At 55.6% G+C, this 20,124-nt stretch overlaps 1 protein-coding gene across 2 annotated transcripts in view; it reads right to left on the bottom strand.

The window, feature by feature from the left end:
• Positions 1–19,513, bottom strand: part of PPP1R37 (protein phosphatase 1 regulatory subunit 37) — a 38,885-nt gene extending 19,372 nt beyond the window's left edge. Inside the window, exon 1 of one of the 2 annotated variants that reach the window (XM_032838888.1) lies at positions 19,017–19,513. In XM_032838888.1, the coding sequence (XP_032694779.1) occupies positions 19,017–19,218 (202 nt within the window). In that variant the 5' untranslated portion in view covers positions 19,219–19,513. The remainder of the gene's footprint in view (positions 1–19,016) is intronic. The other variant, XM_032838889.1, reaches the window with a different exon arrangement.
• Positions 19,514–20,124: the final 611 nt, after the last annotated feature.

The following is a 20,124-nucleotide window of genomic DNA, read 5'->3' as shown; positions in this document are numbered from 1 at the left end:
CTGCAGCCTTCCGAGCCTCTTGGGGCAGAGGAAGGAGGCAGATCACAGGACTCACCTCAGGCCCCCTACAGAGCCTCACACACAGCAGGAGCTTGATAAGGCCAGGGGTGCTCTTGGATGAAGGGGCAGGTCAAGGCCCCAGTCCCTGGGTCCCATGTCCCAGCTGTATTACAGGCAACTTCTAATTCTAAATCATTACTACCGACTACAGCCGACACTTATATAGCATTTTACACATCTTACTCCATTTACTGCTCTCAATAACCCTCTGAGATGGACTACCCCTATTTTTCAAATGGGAAACTGAGGCAGGGGAAGATTAAGAAGCTAAGCTTGCCCATGGTCACAGAGCCAAGAAGGGAGGGGGTAGGATTCAAATCCAACAGTCTGGCTCCACAGCCCTTGCTTTTAATACACTTTGCCACCTTGCTGATCACAAGCACGGTTCAGGGTGCAGATACCCCTCCCCCACCCTTTCCAGAAGAGGAAACTGAGGCTGGGTGGGGGATGGGGGAGAAACACTTGCCACACACACAGCTAGGACAGAGAGGACCGTGCAGGAGGGCCTGCTTTCACAGCTCAGTTCATCAGGCGTGGGGTAGGGGTTATGCAGGCCCATGGGACAGGGGTGACATTCAGTGTCCTTAAGCAGGCCAGGTACCTCCCCCATCGGCCTTACTCTCTTCTTCTCTATCCCAGCCCTTGGCTCATTTCCGTCCACAAGCTTCTGTCAGCCTATAAGGGCCCCACTGGCTGCTTGGCTGACTTGTCTCTCTCACCTCCCCTCTGGACAGTGAGCCTGGAGGCACGGCCGGGTCTGTCTTGACCGCTGCTGTGTCCCGGGCACAGAACTCAGTACTGGCTGGTGACTGTCGGGACCACCGAGAAAACACATCCAATCTCATGGCGAGCAGAGGCTAACGACACCCCCAAAACACAAGTGCCCATGACCGCCGCACTAACCCGCATTCTGCTGGGATATATGTGGGGGTCCTCTGTAGCCTCCGAGAGCCCCCCGCTGGAAGGGGCTCCCCGAGGGGATGTGTGCATCTGAGGACACTGGTGATTTGCCACCTTCTCACCACAAGGAACAGTACAGCCTGGTGGCTGAGGGCATGGCCTAGGCACCCTTCTCTCGGACCTTCTCCCTGCCCCCGCAAGGAGACATGGGCCCTCTCAGGCCCCACTGGACAGGAAGGATGTGGATTTTTGCTAAGCCCACATGAACCGCCCGGGGTAGGCACCTGGACCGCTCGGCCCCGTCCTGGCCACCCGGAAGGCCAGGCTTCTTTGGCCCGTAGCCAGATAAAAAGAGAAACAAATCAAAGTGCATGTGGTGCAGGCAGCGGATACCAGTCCTGGTTCTTGCTGGCTTTCAGAACCTCTGGGGCCTGGCAGAGGGCCCCACGTCCTCCCAATGGACACAGCTCCAAGTGAATTCTGGCCCTGACACCTTAATCAGCCCCCAGCTGTCCCAGGAGAGGGCACTAATCTCTTGATGGCTGGGTCTCCTCATCTGGAAAATGGAGCCAATGAGACCGAGACACACACCCAACGAGACCAAGACACACACACTAGAAGAGGCTTCTAGAAGCAACCACTGAGATCACATGCGTAAAACGTCTGGCTACGGGGTTAGTTGCTACTTGGTAAACAGGGGCCGCCGTCATCACTGGGCCAGGGCCTGACACCTCGGCAACAGCTCAGAGCAGGGGCCCCATGAGCAAAGGGCAAACAAAGCCAGCAGCTCCAGCCAGAGGCTCACGGCGCACCTGCCTCCGCACTCGCTGCCTCCACCTGTCCCCGGCCACCCGGCTGGGAAACTCAGTGACACACGCTCCCGCCAGCCCATAGGCAAGTATTTGCCCAGGGCTAGGCTCCCGGGGGCCCTAAAGTGAAGACTCGGAGACAAGTGAGCACCAACAGAGTGGCCAGAAAGCAGGAACAGGGACGGAGGAGGTGTTGGACCCACTTGGGCTCACTGCCTCCCACTCACGTGTGCCTGTGGTGCTGGGGGTCACACAGCTCTGTTCTTCAGTCTACCTGTCTGTAAAAGGGAGCCGCTGCTTCTGATCTCACAGCTTTTCATGAGGAGGCAGGTGCGCCTGGAGAGCAGCACAGGGCCGGAGGAGCCAGGCCCCCAGGGCGGGCCCCCAGGTGAGCTGGACTTACCCTCTGCGTCTCAGGGTCCTCCCTCATCTGTGAAATGGGACCACAGTTCTATCTCCCTCATAGGATATGGGAAGGAGAGAATGAGCCATAGCACGGAGAGCGCTCAGCACCCCGCAGGTCCCCCCCAACCCAAGGGCGCTCTGCGGACACCACAAACACCACGAACACCAAGTACAACCAGCTATCCCACTTCTGCATCTGTACCCTCCAAATTCCTGCTCACAACCCAGGTGTCAGGTACCAGAAAGTCCACAGCTGCATCGGTTTGTAATACGGAAAAGCAGAATCAGCACAATGGACAATCTGAGGGATGGTCAGATGGTGGAAGATTCTAGAGCACCTACATGGATGAAACTGGGAAACTCGGAAACCTGATCTTGAGAGGAAAAGCAAGACCCAGGAGTCCACTCACTATGCAACACCATTTTTACAGAACTTGAAAACAAGCAAAATGAAACACCGTACTTTTCAGTGCGTCACACACACACACACACACACACACACACACACACAGAGTAAAACTTGAAAAAGGGAAGCCCAGCTGGCTCAGTCAGAGGAGCACGTGACTCTTGATCTTGGGGTTGTGAGTTTGAACCCCACACTGGGTGTGGAGCTTATTTAAAAATAGAATCCTAAAACAAAACAAAACAAAACAACAAAAAACCAAACCCCACAAGACATGCCAGTCATAACCTTCAGCCATTCCGGATAGTCATCTCGGAGCTCCGTGCCCCCCGGCCCACCCAGGAGAGGAGCGTCAACGGCAATGTTCTCATCCCTAAACTGGAAGGTAGCCTAAGAGGTCCTCGTTACATTACCGTTTAACACTTACGTGTATATTACACACATAGTTCATATGCCTGGAAAAGAATTTAATAACACTAATTTAAGAAGCAGAGGGAGGGAGAAGAATGCAGCAGCAGAGGGAATAGCACTTGCAGAAACTCTGCGGAGACAAGAGCTGATGGTGCCTCTGAGGAACTGAAGGTCACCGTGAGGGTCAAATGAAACAAACGGGCAAGGAACCCAGCACAGGGCTGGGGGCCCAACGTGCCTGAGAAAGGTCGCAAGTCACCCAGTGGCTCGCGGCTTCTCGTCGCTGCCACCCACTGAAATCCCAGGTAGGCTATGGGCCAAGCTCAGTGAAGGGGGCCTCTGAGAAAGTGGGCGCCCATCAGGGGACGACCAGCGCTGCCAGAACCAAGCAGGCTATTTCAGGCTGCCCGCCTCAGGCTTCCGGTCAGGGGCACCAGATGGCCAGCTGGATGCGGAGGCCCTGGGGGAGTCTGAGTTTAGAATTAAAATCAAGTTACTGTGAGCTGTTTACTGGTCCAGCAAAGGCTCCAGGGATGGAAACTGGGTGCCCGGAACTTCTCGTTGCCCAACCTGAGTTTCTCTATCTAGAGAAGGTGAGCAACACCGCTTACCTTCATGAGGTCTGTCTGGTAACTAAAGGATATATTTATTCCTCAATTTTCTACCAAATGACGTAGGCTGGGCAGACGAAGGAGAACAAAACATTCCGATCCCTGCCCCCAGGGAGTAACCGCTAGGAAGATAGACAAATACACATACAATTAAAAACAGCAACTTAGGGGTGTCTGGGTGGCTCAGTAGGTTAAGCCTCTGCCTTCAGCTCAGGTCATGCATGATCTCAGGACCCTGGGATCAAGCCCCACATCAGGCTCTCTGCTCAGCAGGGAGCCTGCTTCCCTCTCTCTGCCTGCCCCTCTGCCTACTTGTGATCTCTCTCTCTGTCAAATAAATAAATAAAATCTTAAAAAAAAAACAAACCAGCAACTTATTAGAAAAAAACACTCTTGCAGGAAAAATAGGGGCATGCACACTTAGATCGAAGAAGGAGCTAAGACAAACCTGTAAGAGAAAAGAACGTATCAGCTGAAATCTAAAAGATGAGCTAGAGAGGGAGATTCATTCCTTCAAATACTTCCCTAGTGCCTATTCCGGGCCAGGCCCTGTTCTAGATGCCAGGTCTGCCGAGTGAACGCAACCGTCGCATATTCCCTCCCAAGCCGCTTACATCGGGGCATGGCAGGGGGTGGGGGGGTGGGGGTGTGTGCAGAAGACAATGAGCAGATGTAAACAAACAGCACGCCAAAGTTGGAGAAACCCTCCCAAGGCAGAGGAGAGAGGCAGTGCAGAGGCCTAGCATGTGGAGCAAAACCAAGGGCCTGGGGTGAGGGGGACGGCGTGAGACGAGGCAGGAGCTGTGAGCGGGAACCACATGCCATGGGGCCAGGAAATGGTATTCCACAGGGATCAGGGAGCTGCTCAGGGGTGATCGCATATGATAAAAAGGCCCCGCACCTGTTCGGTGCTGACAACACAGCGGCCCTGGCTGCAAGAGGAGCTGGACTCTCAGCTTCTGGGACTTGCTGAGCCGAGCCCCTGCCACTGTGGCAGACTGGATGTGTCCAGGGACCAAGACAGGGCTGTTCTGACTTCCGTCACCTTCTGCAAAGGCACACGACCCTGGGAAGCGACTGATGGCTCCAGGTCACAAAATGAAGGTCCCCACCAGCTTCACCAGATCCGTCAGCCTGGTGCTCAGCAAACAGTGGTGGTGGTTGTGTTTACAGGGACCCTCTTTATAGTGGCCCCAGGCTGGTTGCCACGAAAGCACCCTCCTCTCACGCTGCACAGCCCCAAGGACTCAGGCTGATACCCCCTGGTCCACTCACAGACCTGGCGGCCAGAGCTCCTCCTCTCAGAGGCACTCCAGCTGGGACGGATGCCCTGCGTGCAGACCCAGTGAAAGAGCAAGGGAGACAAGGATTCTTTTTAAGAAGGAAAGAGGGGCTCCTGGCTGGCAGTGGGTAGAGCATGCGACTCTTGATCTCTGGGTTATGAGTTCAAGCCCCACGTTGGGTGTAGAGATGACTTAAAAATTAAAATCTCTTAAAAAAAAAAAAAAGAGACAGTACCTGGATGGCTCAGAGGTTGGGCCTCTGCCTTTGGCTCGGTCATGATCTCAGGGTGCTGGGATCTACGCCCGCATCGGGCTCTCTGCTCAGCGGGGAGCCTGCTTCCCCCTCTCTCTGCCTGCCTCTCTGCCTACTTGTGACCTCTGTCAAATAAATAAATAAATCTTTAAAAAAAAGAGAGAGCGAGAGAGAAGGAAAGAGGTGTCCTGCTCTGCTCCCTACCCTTTCCTTCAAGGCCGATGACACATGAGGAAAAATACACACCAGTGAGATAAAATTCCAAAGAGCCAATGACTTTCAACAGGGAAGGAGTCCTTACAAAAGGTTCCAAAACAAAAATGGGCAAAGAGCATGAAGAAGGAACTCCCAAAGAATGTAACAAGGTAACAATAAATAGGTTTAACTACCAAAGGGATGCTCATTCAAACAAGATACCACTGGGGCGCCTGGGTGGCCAGCTCGGCTGGACGCCCTGACTCTCGATTTTGGCTCAGGTTGTGAGATCAAACCCTGTGGCAGGTTCCACGAACAGGCTGGAGCTTGGTGAAGAGTCTCTCTCTGCCCCTGCCCCCCCCCCCCCTCCTCGTCTCCTAAAACCCCCCCCAAAAACAAACAAACAAAAAGGGCGCCTGAGTGGCTCAGTGGTTGGGCATCCGCCTTCAGCTCCGGTCATGATTCCGGGGTCCTGGGATCTAGCCCTGCATTGGGCTCCCTGCTCAGTGGGAAGCCTGCTTCTCCCTCTCCCACTCCCCCTGCCTGTGTTCCCTCTCTCACTGTCTTCCTCTGTGTCAAATAAATAAATAAAATCTTAAAAAAAAAAAAAAAAAGACACCATCTTGGCATCAAAATACCCCAATGCAAATATTATTCATTCATTCATCCAAAAAAGGAAATCAAGAGGATAAAACCAAGTTCTGTTACTCGGGATGAGGCACACATGGTACGTCATCGAAGGCTGCAACTGCTCCTACCCTCTGACCTGGTAAAACCACCTTCTAAGAATTTCCTCTGAGAAAGCTCCCCATAGCAAACATGAAGATTTATGGACGAGGATGAACATCACTGCATTATTTATGCTACTGAAAATGGGAAAGGACCCAAATGCTCAGCAATGTGGAAATGGCTACAAGTAATTACAATGGCCCAATGATGTATTTTAATCCTGCTTTTTAAAAAATGAGAAAATGAAGTGAAAACGAGCTATTCAAACGGATACAGAGTATCCTCCCAGTTTTATTTTTATCTATCTGTGGCAGTGCATCCAGCCACGGAAAAGAGATGGAAAGGAAACGTTCTGGCATTTAATGCTGAAAACATTCCAGGTGGTGCAAATCATTTCCCCAACAGGACTCTTGCATCTAGAATATATATGGAACTCTTACAACTCAGTAATAACAAGACAAACAATCCAATTTTAAAATGGGCAAAGGATCCAAACAGACATCTCTCCAAAGGAGATAGGCAAGTGCCTGATAAGCCTGTGAGAAGATGTTCGACATCATGAGCCATCAAGGGAAGTGCAAATCAAAACCACAGTGAGATGCCACTTCATACCCTCTGCGGGGGAGGGGCTAGAAGCAAGGGGACAGATGCTGGGGCGCCTGGCTGGCTCAGTCATTGGAGTAGGAGACTCCTGATCACTCCTGAACTCAGGGCTGGAGTCTGAGCCCCATGTTGGGAGTAGAAGAAAAGCAGCAGCAGACATTAACCAGGATGTGGAGAAATCGGAAACTTCACACACCGTGGAGGGGACAGCAAATGTGGCAGTGGCTCTAATGGTTAAACAGAGGCGCTGCGTGACCCGGCGATTTCATTCCTGGAGAAAAGGAAACGCACATGCACACAAAAACTTGTCCCTTAGCATTAACTGCATTACTGTTCATCACAGCCAGGAAGTGGAAATGCCCCAAATGTGCACCAACTGATGAAGAGAAACTGAATGGGACGCAGCCACACAGCGGACCATTCTTCCGTGGTGAGGGACGAGGTTCTGACAGGCCACAATGCGGGTGAGCTCCGAACACATCAGGCGAAATGAAAAGAGCCAGACACAAAAGGCTGCGGAGTGCGTGATGCCATTTGTGTGAAATGTCCGGAATCTAAACAGACAGCAGATCGGCTGTCGCCTGAGTCGGAGAAGGTGGCGGCTAAGGGGTGCAGGGTTTCTATGGCGGGGGGGGGGGCAGAGGGAATGAAATGTTCTAAAATCGACTGTGATGATAGATGTACAACTCTGTGAAGCACTGAAAGCCTTTAAATGGGTGAAATATGTGTGAATTACAGCTCAATCGAGCCCTTAAAAAATTCCAGATGGTGAAATTAACAAGTAATTTTTTATTTTCTTCATTAGACTTTCCAAGTTCGTTTTGTTTTTTACGATACACATACCTCACCTTTAAAGGCAGGGGATCAAGGGAACGACCCTCTCCTTAGTGACAACAGTTATCAGCTGCCAGGGTGACCGCACAGCCCTCTCCCTGACTCCCCCAACCAGTTCCACAACAGAAAAGGAGAGAACCAAGACCCTGGCAGCCAACCAGCTCACGGGGCTCCATGCTGGGCCAGGGATGGGGAGGCTCCATTTGCCCAGAGCACAAGTCCTTTCTCTAAATACCAACTTCACACAGCCAGTTGGCGGGATCCAGGTGCACAAGGCAGGTCTCCCTGACCGCCCCCAGGACGAGCCACTCTGCCCCTCAAAGCTACAGAGGTGGCGGAGGAGAGTAGCGGGAACCCTGTCCTGAGCTCCAACCACTTCCCTCGGTTTGTTGCCTGATCTATAAAGCAAGGAGGTCACCCCCCCACACACACCCCCAACGATCTGTACTCGGGGGATGGGGAAGGGGCCTGCGCTAGCCCTGGATTCTGTCTGGGTGGTTAGTGAGCACAGGCGTTTGGACCCAACTACTGGCGGTAGCGCAGTACGTCAGGCGCCTGCCTTCAGATGCCTGTTCTACAGTCAGGCTGCTGTCAGACCTGGCAGCTCTAAGCAGGGCTCCACAAGGGCATCCTGTTGGGGTCCTGCCCATACTTTCTGCCCCACCCCCAACTCCATCCTAATGCTATGACATTCCCTGAGCATCCGCTCTGTACCTGAGACACAGCAGTGACTGAGAAAGCCTTGGCCCCGCCCCAGCTCACAGTCCACCGGGGAAGACAGACCATCACCAGACAGGGAGGACCCAGAGCCGGCAGGACCAGGATGGGGAGCCCAGAAGAACACAGCACTGCAGATCCTGAGGGCTGAGCCCAGGCCCAGCAAGGAAGGAGGCTCCCCAAGGGAACACAGCACTTCCTGGTATTCTGATCAAAGTGGGGAGAGCTGGATCAGGAAGCAAGGACCCCACCCAGGGAAAGAAGGGAGTTACAGAACAAAGAGTAAGATGGAGGCCTGAGCTGGGTTGCTGCCTGCCACTGACATCCTCACCTTCCTCCTGTGACACCTTGTTGTTGGAGGGACAGGGAACAGGGTCGCCTGCCACACAGGTGGAAAGGCAGACCAGTTACCAGAACCTGGGCTCTCTTAGCTCCATGCCATGATTTGGTTCCCTCAGTGCTGGGGGTGATCTATGTAGAGGATGGGGAAACACACACAGTGGGAGAGGACCTCAGACACCATCCTGCTGCACAGAAAGGGCAGTGCCTTGGCCTACAACACACAGCAAGTCAACGGCAAACCGGGTTTCTCCTGCACTCTACCAGGTTGGCTAGCTTTGGGGTCTGCCAAATCTGGCAGGGGGCCACAAGAGGCACCCACCCCTCTTCACACTTCCTTTTCTGGACCCTGGGCTACAAGAGGGCAGGGCCTGTCTAGTACCCAAGTACCCCACCACATATTGTTTCCTTCTCCACCCGCCATACAAGCTCTTGCTCAGAGCCAGGCACAGTGCCACATGGTGTGGGCACCAGGGGATAGAGGAGAACCAAACCAACCCCGTCATGCCTCGGTGCTGCTCACGGTCTAGGGGGCAACAGAGATTATCAGCAGGCCTACAGATCAACAGACCACCTGACGGGGTACTCAGACGGCCAGGAACAAAGGACAAACTAGAACCGGGACAGCAAGGCCAACATTCCAGGATTGGAGGTGGGAAGTTCCTCGCATGTTCTGGGAATTGAGAAAAAGCAGCCACTCCTGAACCCACTGATCACAGTCGTGGTCAGTGAGGGTGGCAGGGGCCAGGCTTCCGAAGCCGGTGCAGGGACTCCGGACTGGGGGTTACATGTCAGAGAGAGTGACTTGAAGCAAGAGAGGAACCAGGTCAGCCCTCTTGAGCACGCAGGGGCAGCAGTCAGAACCCCTCTACCTGGCGCCCCACAGGCACGGTGAGTGTGTGCCCGTGAGGAATGAGCACACGAGTGGGTGAACAAATGATCCCTCCACAGGCATCTTCCTCCCTCGACGCTCTTCAGGGCCCCCGCCTCTCTGAGGCCCCAGTGACTGGGTTTCAAGGGCTTTGAGCCACCCATACTGGGGGCACTTGTTAGCAGACCCACTTTGCCTGGGTCCCTAAGATGCCCTGGTGTGCGCAGGGGTGTGCCTCCTCTGAGGAGCCACATGGACAAGATGTGGTTCCCCGTGCAGCATCTGAGTCCGGGGGCCGGGGGAGAGGGACCCAAACAAGTGACAACAGCCTAAGGCATGACGGGAACCTGGACGAGCGCAACAGCGCTGTGTCTGGGGACCAAGGAGGACCGTGCCAAGGAGGTGACATGAGCCAGCCGGGGAGTCAGTCAGGAACGGCAGGGGGCTGGCTAGGGGCACACCAAGCAAAGGAACTCGGTGTCCCTGGGTCGGGAGGGAGGGCACCCCAGCAGGCTCAGAGGTGTGGACTCCATCCTCCGGTTACGAAGCGGCCCTCAGAGGCTTTCTGGGAGCACAGCAGAGGATGAGGATGATTTCTGGTTTGAACATGGCACCCCTTCGCCACCCCATGACTTGGCTTTTGCCTGCCAGCTGTTTCAAAGATAATATGAGGAGACGTGTGGGAAGAGCTGAGACCTGCTAAGAGCCCTGTGAGAGCGAGAGCGAGCTGCGATGATCACCACTGCCATGGTCCAGGGTCATGACCCCTCCACTGGGTCACCTCCCCGGTGTTTGCCTTCACCTGCTGGCAGCTCCTCCCAGCCACCCTGTTGCTTCAAGGAAGAGAATGCCAGCTGCTCCGCCAGGACATGGCTGATGACAGCTGGCCAGAGACTGAGAGCAGAAAGACTCGGGGGTAGGTGTGACGGTGACAAAAAGTCTGACCCCAGTGGGCTCCAGAAGGGGCCCGCCTACCAGGCCAGGGAGGACATCCCAGCTGGGACCCAGCAAGACATCCCAGAGCAAAAGACCGCGCGGCTGGGGACCCAGGCTTCTGCTGGAAAGGAAGAGGGCGCCAGCAAGTCACATGGGCTGAGCGGCTGTCGAAGACACCTCCCCAGCGCCTCCCCCACTGGGACAACAGCTCGGCGCCTGCTGCAGAGTAAGGAAGCGGGAGAGGATAACTTCAGAGCGCCTACTGTGCGCCTCCATCCCCCACAATCCAACCGATGGGACGGCCTGCGCAGTGCCAGGCACCGCAAAGGGTTCTGAGGATGGCGAGGGGAGTCAAACTGAGATGGGCCCCGCCTTCATGGAGCTGTATTCCAAATGGGGGGAGACATAACCAGAGCACGACGACATCCAGCCTCTGAACCCCTTCCTGGAACCGGGGACCCCTCTGCCTCTCTCACACTCCTGCCGGGCTCCAGCCTCCTGAGCCCCTCCAGCATGGAGCGCTGCCCCAAATCTCTCCCAGCCGCCAGAGGGGCCACAGGCTCCGTCACATGAGCAGCACCCGGAGTCAGGACGCACCCAGGGTCAGGACGGGCAGTGCCAGCGTCCGTCCGGGAGCTGCCTGACGCTGGGCTGTGCTGCCGGCTCGAAAGACCTGGGCCTTGGCTCTGTTCCCGGGGAGTCTGAAAGCTCTGAGATAGACTTGCCTGCCAAAATGGCTTCACCAACGGGGACAGCGTGGCACAGGGATGTTTCGGGACATGCCCACATCTACACAGCTGAACCCACACCTGGGCCTGTCGTGGGGAGGGGGAACTGTCCTCCTGCTTTTAGAGAGAAGGGAGCCTGGGCAGGCGCACACCAGGGGCATGACCTCATTCTACTTAACCAAATCTTTACTGACGGTCTGTAACAGGCAGTCGCTGTGCCAGTCACTTTCCAAGTACGGAAAAATCTAATCCTCAATCCCCATTCAAACGGGGACACTGACACAGAGAAGCTGAGCGATTCACCGAGGGGCAGAGCTAGACTGACCGAGGGGGCTCCAAAGCCTGACCTGGGAGGCCTCTCGGGCTGCTACCATTTCACGTTTTGGGAAACGAGGCCCACTCCGTGGTCTCTGAATGCAGGCCCTTGGGCCACATGCGTTCTGGGTTCAAAACTTTCTGGAGTTTTTTTAGAAGAGGAATAGGATAGCTCTATCATGCTAAGACCCCAACAGGGTCTGGGGCAGCTTTCAAAACGTCCTGGATCTGGGAAATGTGGGGTCTGAAGGGACTGTGCACGTGAAGCCGCCTGCTGAGGCCACACAGGGGAGGTGGCACAGGTGTCTGCATGTGCAGCCCAGAAGCTGTCCACCACCCCACCCAACGGCAGGATGAACTGACTGGGGGGGCGGGAGTGTGTGCTCGGAGATCCAGGAAGAGAATGGAAATGGGGGAAAACTGTCACGGAAACACCAGTAATGGCAAAACCTTTGGGGGACAGGGGAAGTTCAGATAAAGCTGACAAGTGTATCAATGAAGTAAAATGTTAGCTATCAGCCCACGCAGGGCCACCTCCCTGGTCTCTAAGCCTCAGTTTCACCCCCTTCACACGACCCAGAAAGTTCTGCTAAAAATACCAGGCATGCCCACTCTTAAAACCCTCTGAGAGCTCCTCACAGCCCTGAGGCTAACACCGCCCATGAGGCCCCAGCTGAATGGTCTCTTTCCTGCCTCGTCCTCCTCACCTCTGACCCTCCTGCCTCCACCTCCAGGAACACTGGCTGCTTTTCCCGTTTCTCAGATGTGCCTGGCTCACTGCCCTTGGAGCCTACTTCCAGCCACCGCTCACCTGGCCGACTCCTGTGATTTCACGGCCTCAGACAGCCTTTACCCCAGGAAGCTCCCTTTGCCCGCCTGCCTGCCCAAGGACACCTGTGAGCACTTCCTGGTCAGAGTCCTGGGCACCCTGGTTTGATTGGAATTGTTCACCGTGGGTCTCCCTTATTCGTCTGTGACCTCCAGGGGGGCAAGGAGTGGGCCTGCCTCACTCCCTGCCCCCTAACACCTGGCATGGTCATGCCGTGCTAAATGAATGGATGGCCATGGGGTAACCGAGTCACGTACTCAGCAAGTAGGTACTTAGTACCTACCAAGGACCAGACACCGTGCGGCACGGGGAGAACTCGGGCAGAGGGTCAGAACAAGGACCTGATGCTGAGGACAGGGGAGCCGCATGGACCTCCCAGGACTCTGGAGCCGCCAAGTGCCACAGCGAACCCCCATCATGAGTTGTCACGGGGCCTGGGCCCTTCACTCGGTCGGTTTCTCATCCCGGCACCACTGCTAGAACCGCCATCCCCACTTCATAAAGGCTTCTGGGTTTCAAACAAAAAACCCCTATGACCACACAACTGAACGCAGCAGCATGCCAGAGCTCATGTTGCCAGTACACGGGGGTTAAGGGCATAGGACTGTCTGCCCTGAAGCCCCATTCCGCCGCCTACGGGCTCTGTGACCTCAGGTTAGTCACATCACTTCTCTGTGCCTCAACTTCCTCATCTGCAAATGGAAGGACAGCCCCTACCTCCCGGGCTGGTGGTAAGAGGTAAGTGAGACAGATACTTGGCCGCATGGGGGCATGTGGCAGGCCGTGGGGGGTGACCAGTAAGGTCATCTGAAGAGCAGGGATTTCCACCCGGGGCCCTCGACGCGCTACCACAGCAGGCTGCTTCCCCAGCTCAAATTTCTGCAGTTACTTCAAGTCAGACAAGTCAGTCTGCCCCAGACCAGTCTGGGAGGACAACCCCAGCCACCCCGAACCCAGGGCTGAAAGGCAGTGTCGGGATTGAGTACTACTGAATGGGCTGAGCCCTGACCAGAAGGACAGCAAAACCTAGCCGTTGGAACCACCTGGGGAGCTTTCTAGAAACACAGATTCCTGGCCCCCATTTCCAGAGGGCTGCCTGTCATAGCTAGACCAGCCCGGGGCATCTGGCTCCATGGTTCCTAACTTTTGGAGCATGAGACGAAGGAGAGCCACACACGGGTGACTTGTTCCCAGACACAGGCTCACGTGCACTTCCCCTGACTCACTCACTCAAGGCCTAGCTACTGCCTCCTGGCCGCTAAGTCTGCGTGCTCTTTCTGGGGGCTCACAGTGGACACCAAAGCCAGCTTGCAGATCTCTGAGGAAGAGCCTCCGGCACAGACTGCATTACCCCGAAAGCTGTCTCCCAAATACCACCACCACTGGTTATTAGATGTGAGACAGCCTCACTCCTCTAACATTGATCCAGTGCCCGGGCCCTCCTGTGCGCCAGACTGAGGTCACAGAGGTGACTCGCACATAGTCTTTGCCCTTGAAGAGGGAAATACGACACGAACACAAATAAAGAGTTGGAGGTAGAAAGGAGGAGGGGCCGGCCTGGCACTGTGGCACTCCCAGCCCAGCACCCGGGAGCACAGAGGGCTAGGCGATAGAGTCCATGCTCCAGACGGGACTAAGGCTCAGGGAGGAGGTGTAACTTGTCCAAGGTCATCAGCCGGTGTCCGGAGAGGCTACCGCTTAAAGTCTAGAATCTGGGTGCCCTTGCAGCCTCTCAGGCTAGTGGACCAAGACAGGCTGACTTAGTTTCAGCTCAGAGAGGTCGGGCAACTTGCCCAGGGTCACCCAGCTTGTAACAGATGGGATCAGGCCTGGAGCCTGAGGTCTTTCCCAGGCCTGGTCAGGGTCGGGACAGCAGGGTTCTGACGGGGGAGAGGCTGGGGAGAAAGAGGAGTGCAAACACACAACAGAGACAGGAAGCTGGTGGGGCCTGGCAATGGCAGGAAAAACGAGGGAGACATCCGATGAGCACGCACTATGGACTCTGTGATCTCACTTAATCCGCCCGGTCACCCTATGCGGAGGTACCATTGTCAGCTGCGTTCCAGAGACAGAAAAATCTCGGGCAGGGAGAACAATCGCCCAAAGTCACACGGCAGGTTATATGCCAACGCCGGACGCAGGGTGTGAAGTTGGGCCCAGAGGGAAACCTGGGCAAAAGCATCAAAAGCTGCTCCCTCATGACCCCACCACCTGCTCTCCAGCAACACCGCCACTCGCGCTAAACCGAGCTGAGTCCCTCTCTCCCCCTCTCTTTTTTTAGCTTATTTATTTATTTTAATCTCTACGTCCAACATGGGGCTCGAACTCATGACTCCAAAATTAAGAATCACACTCTCCACCAACGGAGCCAGCCGAGAACCCCTTGAGCTGAGTCTTTTAACGCAGGGCCTTTTTCTACCACTGACAGGTGCATTCCTACCTGTCAAACCAGTTTCAGTGACTAAATCTACAACACAGATTTCAATGAGAACCAACAGTAAAGCATGTCCCTCCTCTTTGATCCCCATTTGAGAACACCATGGCCAATGTCTCCACTGACCCTTCCAACCCCCAAACTAAGGTGGCCAGAGGTGGCCTCATCTTTGGAGCCCCCTCACCCTGTGGACATGTCACAGGAGGAGTTTCCTGGGGGGCAACCCCCCCCCCCACAGCAGGACTGACTCCCCTGAGCCACAGGTCGGGAGTGGGGGAATGAGGCATTGGCCGGACTGGAGGGAGGGCAGATGAGCCTCCCACAGCGTGGCCAGTGTCACGTGTGGGAGTGTCAGTGACAGGTGGCTCTCTGCCACCTGTCTTGCAGAGCCCACATCTCCTCCCCACACGGCCTTCGTGGGACTGGGAAGATGAGCTGAGCCTTGGGTCATTGCTGCAGTTCAGTCTGGAAGGGTCTCTGGCACAAGTTCCCCAGGAGAGCTGGGACTGCAGGGCCTGCCACCAGGGGCTGCGGTGCACCCAGCCAGCCCCTCCTCCCCAGTGCCCACTTCTGTCCCCGGGGACAGTGGAGCCCACAGGTGGCCAGGCCAGCAGCTCTGAGGCAGCGTCTCCCGCTCCCAGTTTCCACTCCCCCTCCCAAAGCTCCACTTCCCATCCCTGCACAACTGGCTTGTGGAGGAGGCCCTGCCCAGCCGGGTACATCCCATCTGCTCAGACGGCCTGGGTGGTCAGCAGGGCAGGGATCAGGACTTCACAGATGAGGAAACAAACAAGCTCAGCAAGAACAAGGGCCTTGCTGGAGGCCCCGGCACACGCTGCCGGGGCTGGCCGGAAGCACGCTCTGGCTGCACAGGTCCCACGAGCAGCCTGCTGTTGTCCCTTCCAGAATAGCTGCACATAGGCACCCCTGGCACTCATTCTACCATGATCACCTTGTGCCCTCTGAGAGGCTGAGGAAGTGGAAATGAGGACGGACAGCATCTGCTCTCCTGTTTCAGTGGGGGAGAGACCCCAAGCATGAAAACGAGCATGGGAAGTAACAGCAGAGCCACTAGCGCCCCAAGGAAAATAAGGGCTGGGGGAGGGGGGGCAGAGACACTATGTGAGATGGGAGCCAGGCAAGGCCCCTCTGAGCACTAGGTTGGGTTGCGCCTCCAGAGGCCTGGGACCACCCCCCATGCCAAATCGTCTCACCTGCAAGGATCCCCAACATGTGACCTCAGGCAGGGGCTGATGGGGCTCTCGCCCTCAGGCAGACACCCCCAGAGGCTCCTCCCCAGCTGGGCCACCACTCCTGTCTGGGCCTGGCCCAGCTCTCCTCCCTGAACGCTCACCTGTGCTGGAGCCCCCGATTCCTCTAGTTCGGGGGCACTCCTGCACCTCCTGGCTCAAGCAACTTCCCCATCTCTACGATGGAAGAGCAGCTTCCGAGTGACCTCTCTCCCATGAGACCAGCCAACTCTCCCTGCACCCTCGACCTCGGGGTCACATCCCCGCAGCAGGCCCCACAGTGACTCCTCCACCTCCACTGATGGAGGTGCCATCAGTGACCTTCCCACCAGGTCCACAGGTCAAATGACACCCCTGTGCTTTCCCACAGCTTGAAGACCAAGTCCAACATATCTCCCACCCCTCCTCTAAGCCCAGCTAAGTCCTCCCTGCAGGCCCCAGTGAAGACCCTTTGGCCTCCCAACCAGGTAACCCCCTTGGCCCAACTTTCTGTCCCTGGCAGGACTCCACCTTCCCTCGTCCCAACCCAGGCAGAAACTCACTGTCCTCCCCAAGCACAGAGGCTAGCCACCTGCCCCCTTGGCATTGACAAGCCTTCCAATGCCCTGTCCTGCAAATCCCCCTGTCTAAATTCACCAACGTCACCCATGATCCCTCCCCTGTTTGGGGACCAGGATCCCCCAACTCCTTCACTGCCAGGCCAAGCCCCAGCCCCTCTCCAGAGCCAAGAGAGACCCACTCTGCCAGCCCGGAAACTGATTTCTCAACTTCTCCGTGTCATCACCGCTCTAACTCAGACCCACGGACTCCTCCGGACCAGTCCCTGCTGTCCCTCTTTAAATTTCCAGAAAGGCGAGACTCCCCCAGCCTGTAAGCTGTTACCACCTCCCCCTACCCGGGAAGACCAATCAGCAACTGTCCCCTCAGCTCCTCCCAGCCAGACTCCAAGGACCCCTCTTTCTTGACATTCTTCCTTCCCCTCAAACTCCTTCACCGCCTGGGTAACAGCAGCTGCTATTTCTGTGGCAAGAATTTACAAGGACTATTTTATTTAATCCTCACAACTACCCGGCGGTAGAAATTAGCACCTCCATTTGCAGAGAAAGAAACAGGAGGCGCAGGGAGGAAAAACAGCTTACTCAAAATCAAACAGCTGGTTACACACAGCTGTTCCTCTTCTGGGAAGCTGCACACCAGAAACTTGCCCCCAGCCCTGCCCCCGACCCTGTGCCAACTCTCCCCCTGCCCCCACCATGGCCCTCCAGCCCACAAACCGCTCTTCCCTTCTGCTTGCCCCAGGCACACAACTGACCACCATCTATGTCCCTCTCCTGAGGCTTGGGAAGCAGAAACATCCAGGTCCCAAGCATATGAGCGGACCCCTCTAGACGGGCCCCTAAAATGACTAATATCACCAACATCACCCTGAAAATGACCAACAATAACTGCAACTTCACGAAAGCTCATCCTGGCCAATTACTTCTCATACACACCCGTATTTAGCCCTCCCTTAAAGCCTTCGGAGGAGTATTACCACCCACTTCCTGACTGTGAAGTCAGGAAAAACTGAGACTCCGAGGAGTTAAGACAAGCAGCCTGAGGTCACGAAGTGGGTAAACGGGAGTCAGGATCTGACCTGGAACGTCCGCTCTCCACCATCCTACTCAGCTTAGCCAGGTCTTTCTCTCCTCCCGCTCTCAAATCCCAGAACTGGGTACCATGCTATGGCCAGGACCCTGTATGACTCTTGCCCTCCCCAGCCCAAGTCCTCCAACCCAAAAGTGACATCCATCCAGAGCCCAGGGCCCAAATGTGGCTAGCTCTCGACGCCAACAATCATAAATTGCCTCTTTAATGAGAACTCGCCAAACTGGCACTTATGACAGACTACCTATGTGCTCAGCTTCCAGTTACCATGTTTCCCACTCTCACAAAAAAGCCACAATTTCTCCACCGCACAGACTAGCAATAGTGCTGCCTCTTTCCTGGGGCCAAGTCACTTTTCAAGTGACCAACTTCTACTGAGCCAGGACCAATGTGTGACCCCTCTCTTCGTGAGCTCCACCCTGGCAAGACAGATCTCTCCAGCACAGAAACAGACTCAATGGGGGCACCCATCTACTGAGTGCCTCTCCAACTTTGGCCCTATAGGTAAAACACACACACTTCTTGACTTGCCCTTTCAGCTCCAACACAAATCTGACCTTCAGGGGACCCAGATCTGCCGACCTGCTCCCTCTCCAAACACCTCAAGCCAGCAAACTTCTTCAGGCACTCACCTTCTGGCGACCAATTCCCCAACTCTTTCTCAGGAAAAAAAAAAATTTTTTTTAAAGAGACCCTTCTATACCCAAGCCCCAAAGCTCCTTGATGACTGATACTGCTTTGCTTCCCTATTGGGGAAAAGAAAAGGAGGCCTGCAGTAACTTTTCTTTTTAATGTCAAGATCTAACACCTCCTCTGACTATCTCACCCACCTCCTAAGTGACCATCCCCTCTGCTCCTTTCCTGGGAGTTTGTTTACCCTGACTCCCTTTTCCCAACCCCAGGATTTACCAGCTCCTCCGCAGCCATAGGCCAGGCTGGTTTATTCCTCTTCCTCCTTTCAGCCAAAAAAGTGAGCAACAGGACTACCTCTTGTGCCAAGGTTTGCACACCAGCAACTTAACCTCTTTCCATCCCTATGAGCCCATCAAACTCCACTTGGCCTTTCAACGCCAATGCTGACCCATTCTTCCCTCGCTGGCTGCTCTCTCTATCGCTGTTGGGGCGCGGCGGGGGGGGGGGTGGTTAGGAACTCAAACACTACCGCCCTACCAATCTCCCATGCCTCCAAACTTTAATTGCTTATCGTCTTAATTCCTAAAACGACCATCTTCGGCGTTGGAGAAGGGGGGGTGCAGGGGGACAAAAAAAAACCCAGCTACTTTTCACCTTCCCAACCCAAAAGGCACCGCGTCTCTAACATCCTGCAGCTCTAAACTGACGACAGTCCCCTTAAATCATCGTTAGGTGCAATTTAATGAGCACCACCTCCGTGCCGGGTGCTGCACTGACTCCAGTCCGCCACGAGCCCGCCCCCGCGCCCTGGCGGTAGCTACCATGTCTCCAGGGGTCTTTGGGTTCCACCGCTCCGGACACGATATCCTCGTCGGAGGGGAACGTGACGCGCTTAGCCGCAGCCTTGAGGCGCCCGTCGGCGGGGGACGATGCGGGGCTGGGAGATCGGGCCTCGGCGGGGGCCTCCTCGGCGTCGCCGTCCGCGCCCGGCCCGGGCGGCGCCTCCTGCGGCGGGATCTCCATCGCCGCCGCCGCCGCCGCCGCCGCCTCCTCACGGAGGCCCCGGGGACATGTCCCGGACCCCGGGCTTGTGTCTCCGGGCCCGCCCGCCGTCCCGGGGCATGGGCTCCGCCGCTGCTTCAGGCGCCGCCTCCGACCGCTCTCCTGGTCGTCGTAGTCGTCGCCGCCGGGAGCTCGAGCGCGCCTCCCCCGAGCCTCGCGCGCGCCTGCTCGTTCGCGGCCGCACTTTCGTTAAGAGCCGGTGCGCACGTCGCGGACTTAGGAAAGCGGAAAATCAATTTAAGCTATCTGCAGGTAGGATTGTCTCGCGGGTTGCTGAAACGGGTAACAAGAGGCAGAAAGAGCCACGGGAAAAAGAAACGTGAGCAGTGAATCGGCAGAGCCGGAACTGCAGAATACGAGGGGCGGGGCGAGATGGACGCCGTCTCCCGGAGCAGCGCGCAAGCGCGAACCTGAACCGCCTCCACCCCGCCTCCCCGCCTCAATCTAGATATCTAACGTTCACGCTCGCACACATTCGTCACGAGCTCGGGTCACGGAGCGGGGAATGGAGTTGATAAAAATAAAAACATCTGCTTGGCGGGGCTAGGCCAGCTGATAGGGAGAGAAGCATAGGGACAGAGAACTTGAAAGGAAAAGCGATATCAGGCGTACTGAATATATGGATGCTGACAGACGTATCCTCTGCCTGGAGACGAAACCTGTGCCTCTTTGCTACTTATTCTCCAGGCCTCCATTTGCAAACAGCAATTTCATCAATAGTTCTCTGTATTCGTTGCGTGAAATACAATTTAAATTAAAAGACTAAAATAAATATGAGCCCATGAGGAGGATCACAGTCCTGATTTTAAAAAACAACAACAAAATTGAAGAGGAAAGAAATTCCAAAATCAAGAGACGAATCTGCCA

This window comes from Lontra canadensis, unplaced genomic scaffold, assembly GCF_010015895.1.
Source record: "Lontra canadensis isolate GAN:19392208 unplaced genomic scaffold, GSC_riverotter_1.0 scaffold107, whole genome shotgun sequence".
Lineage (NCBI taxonomy): Eukaryota > Metazoa > Chordata > Mammalia > Carnivora > Mustelidae > Lontra > Lontra canadensis.
Note: the sequence above shows the minus strand (reverse complement) of the source record. Positions and strands in the feature narration are given on the sequence as shown.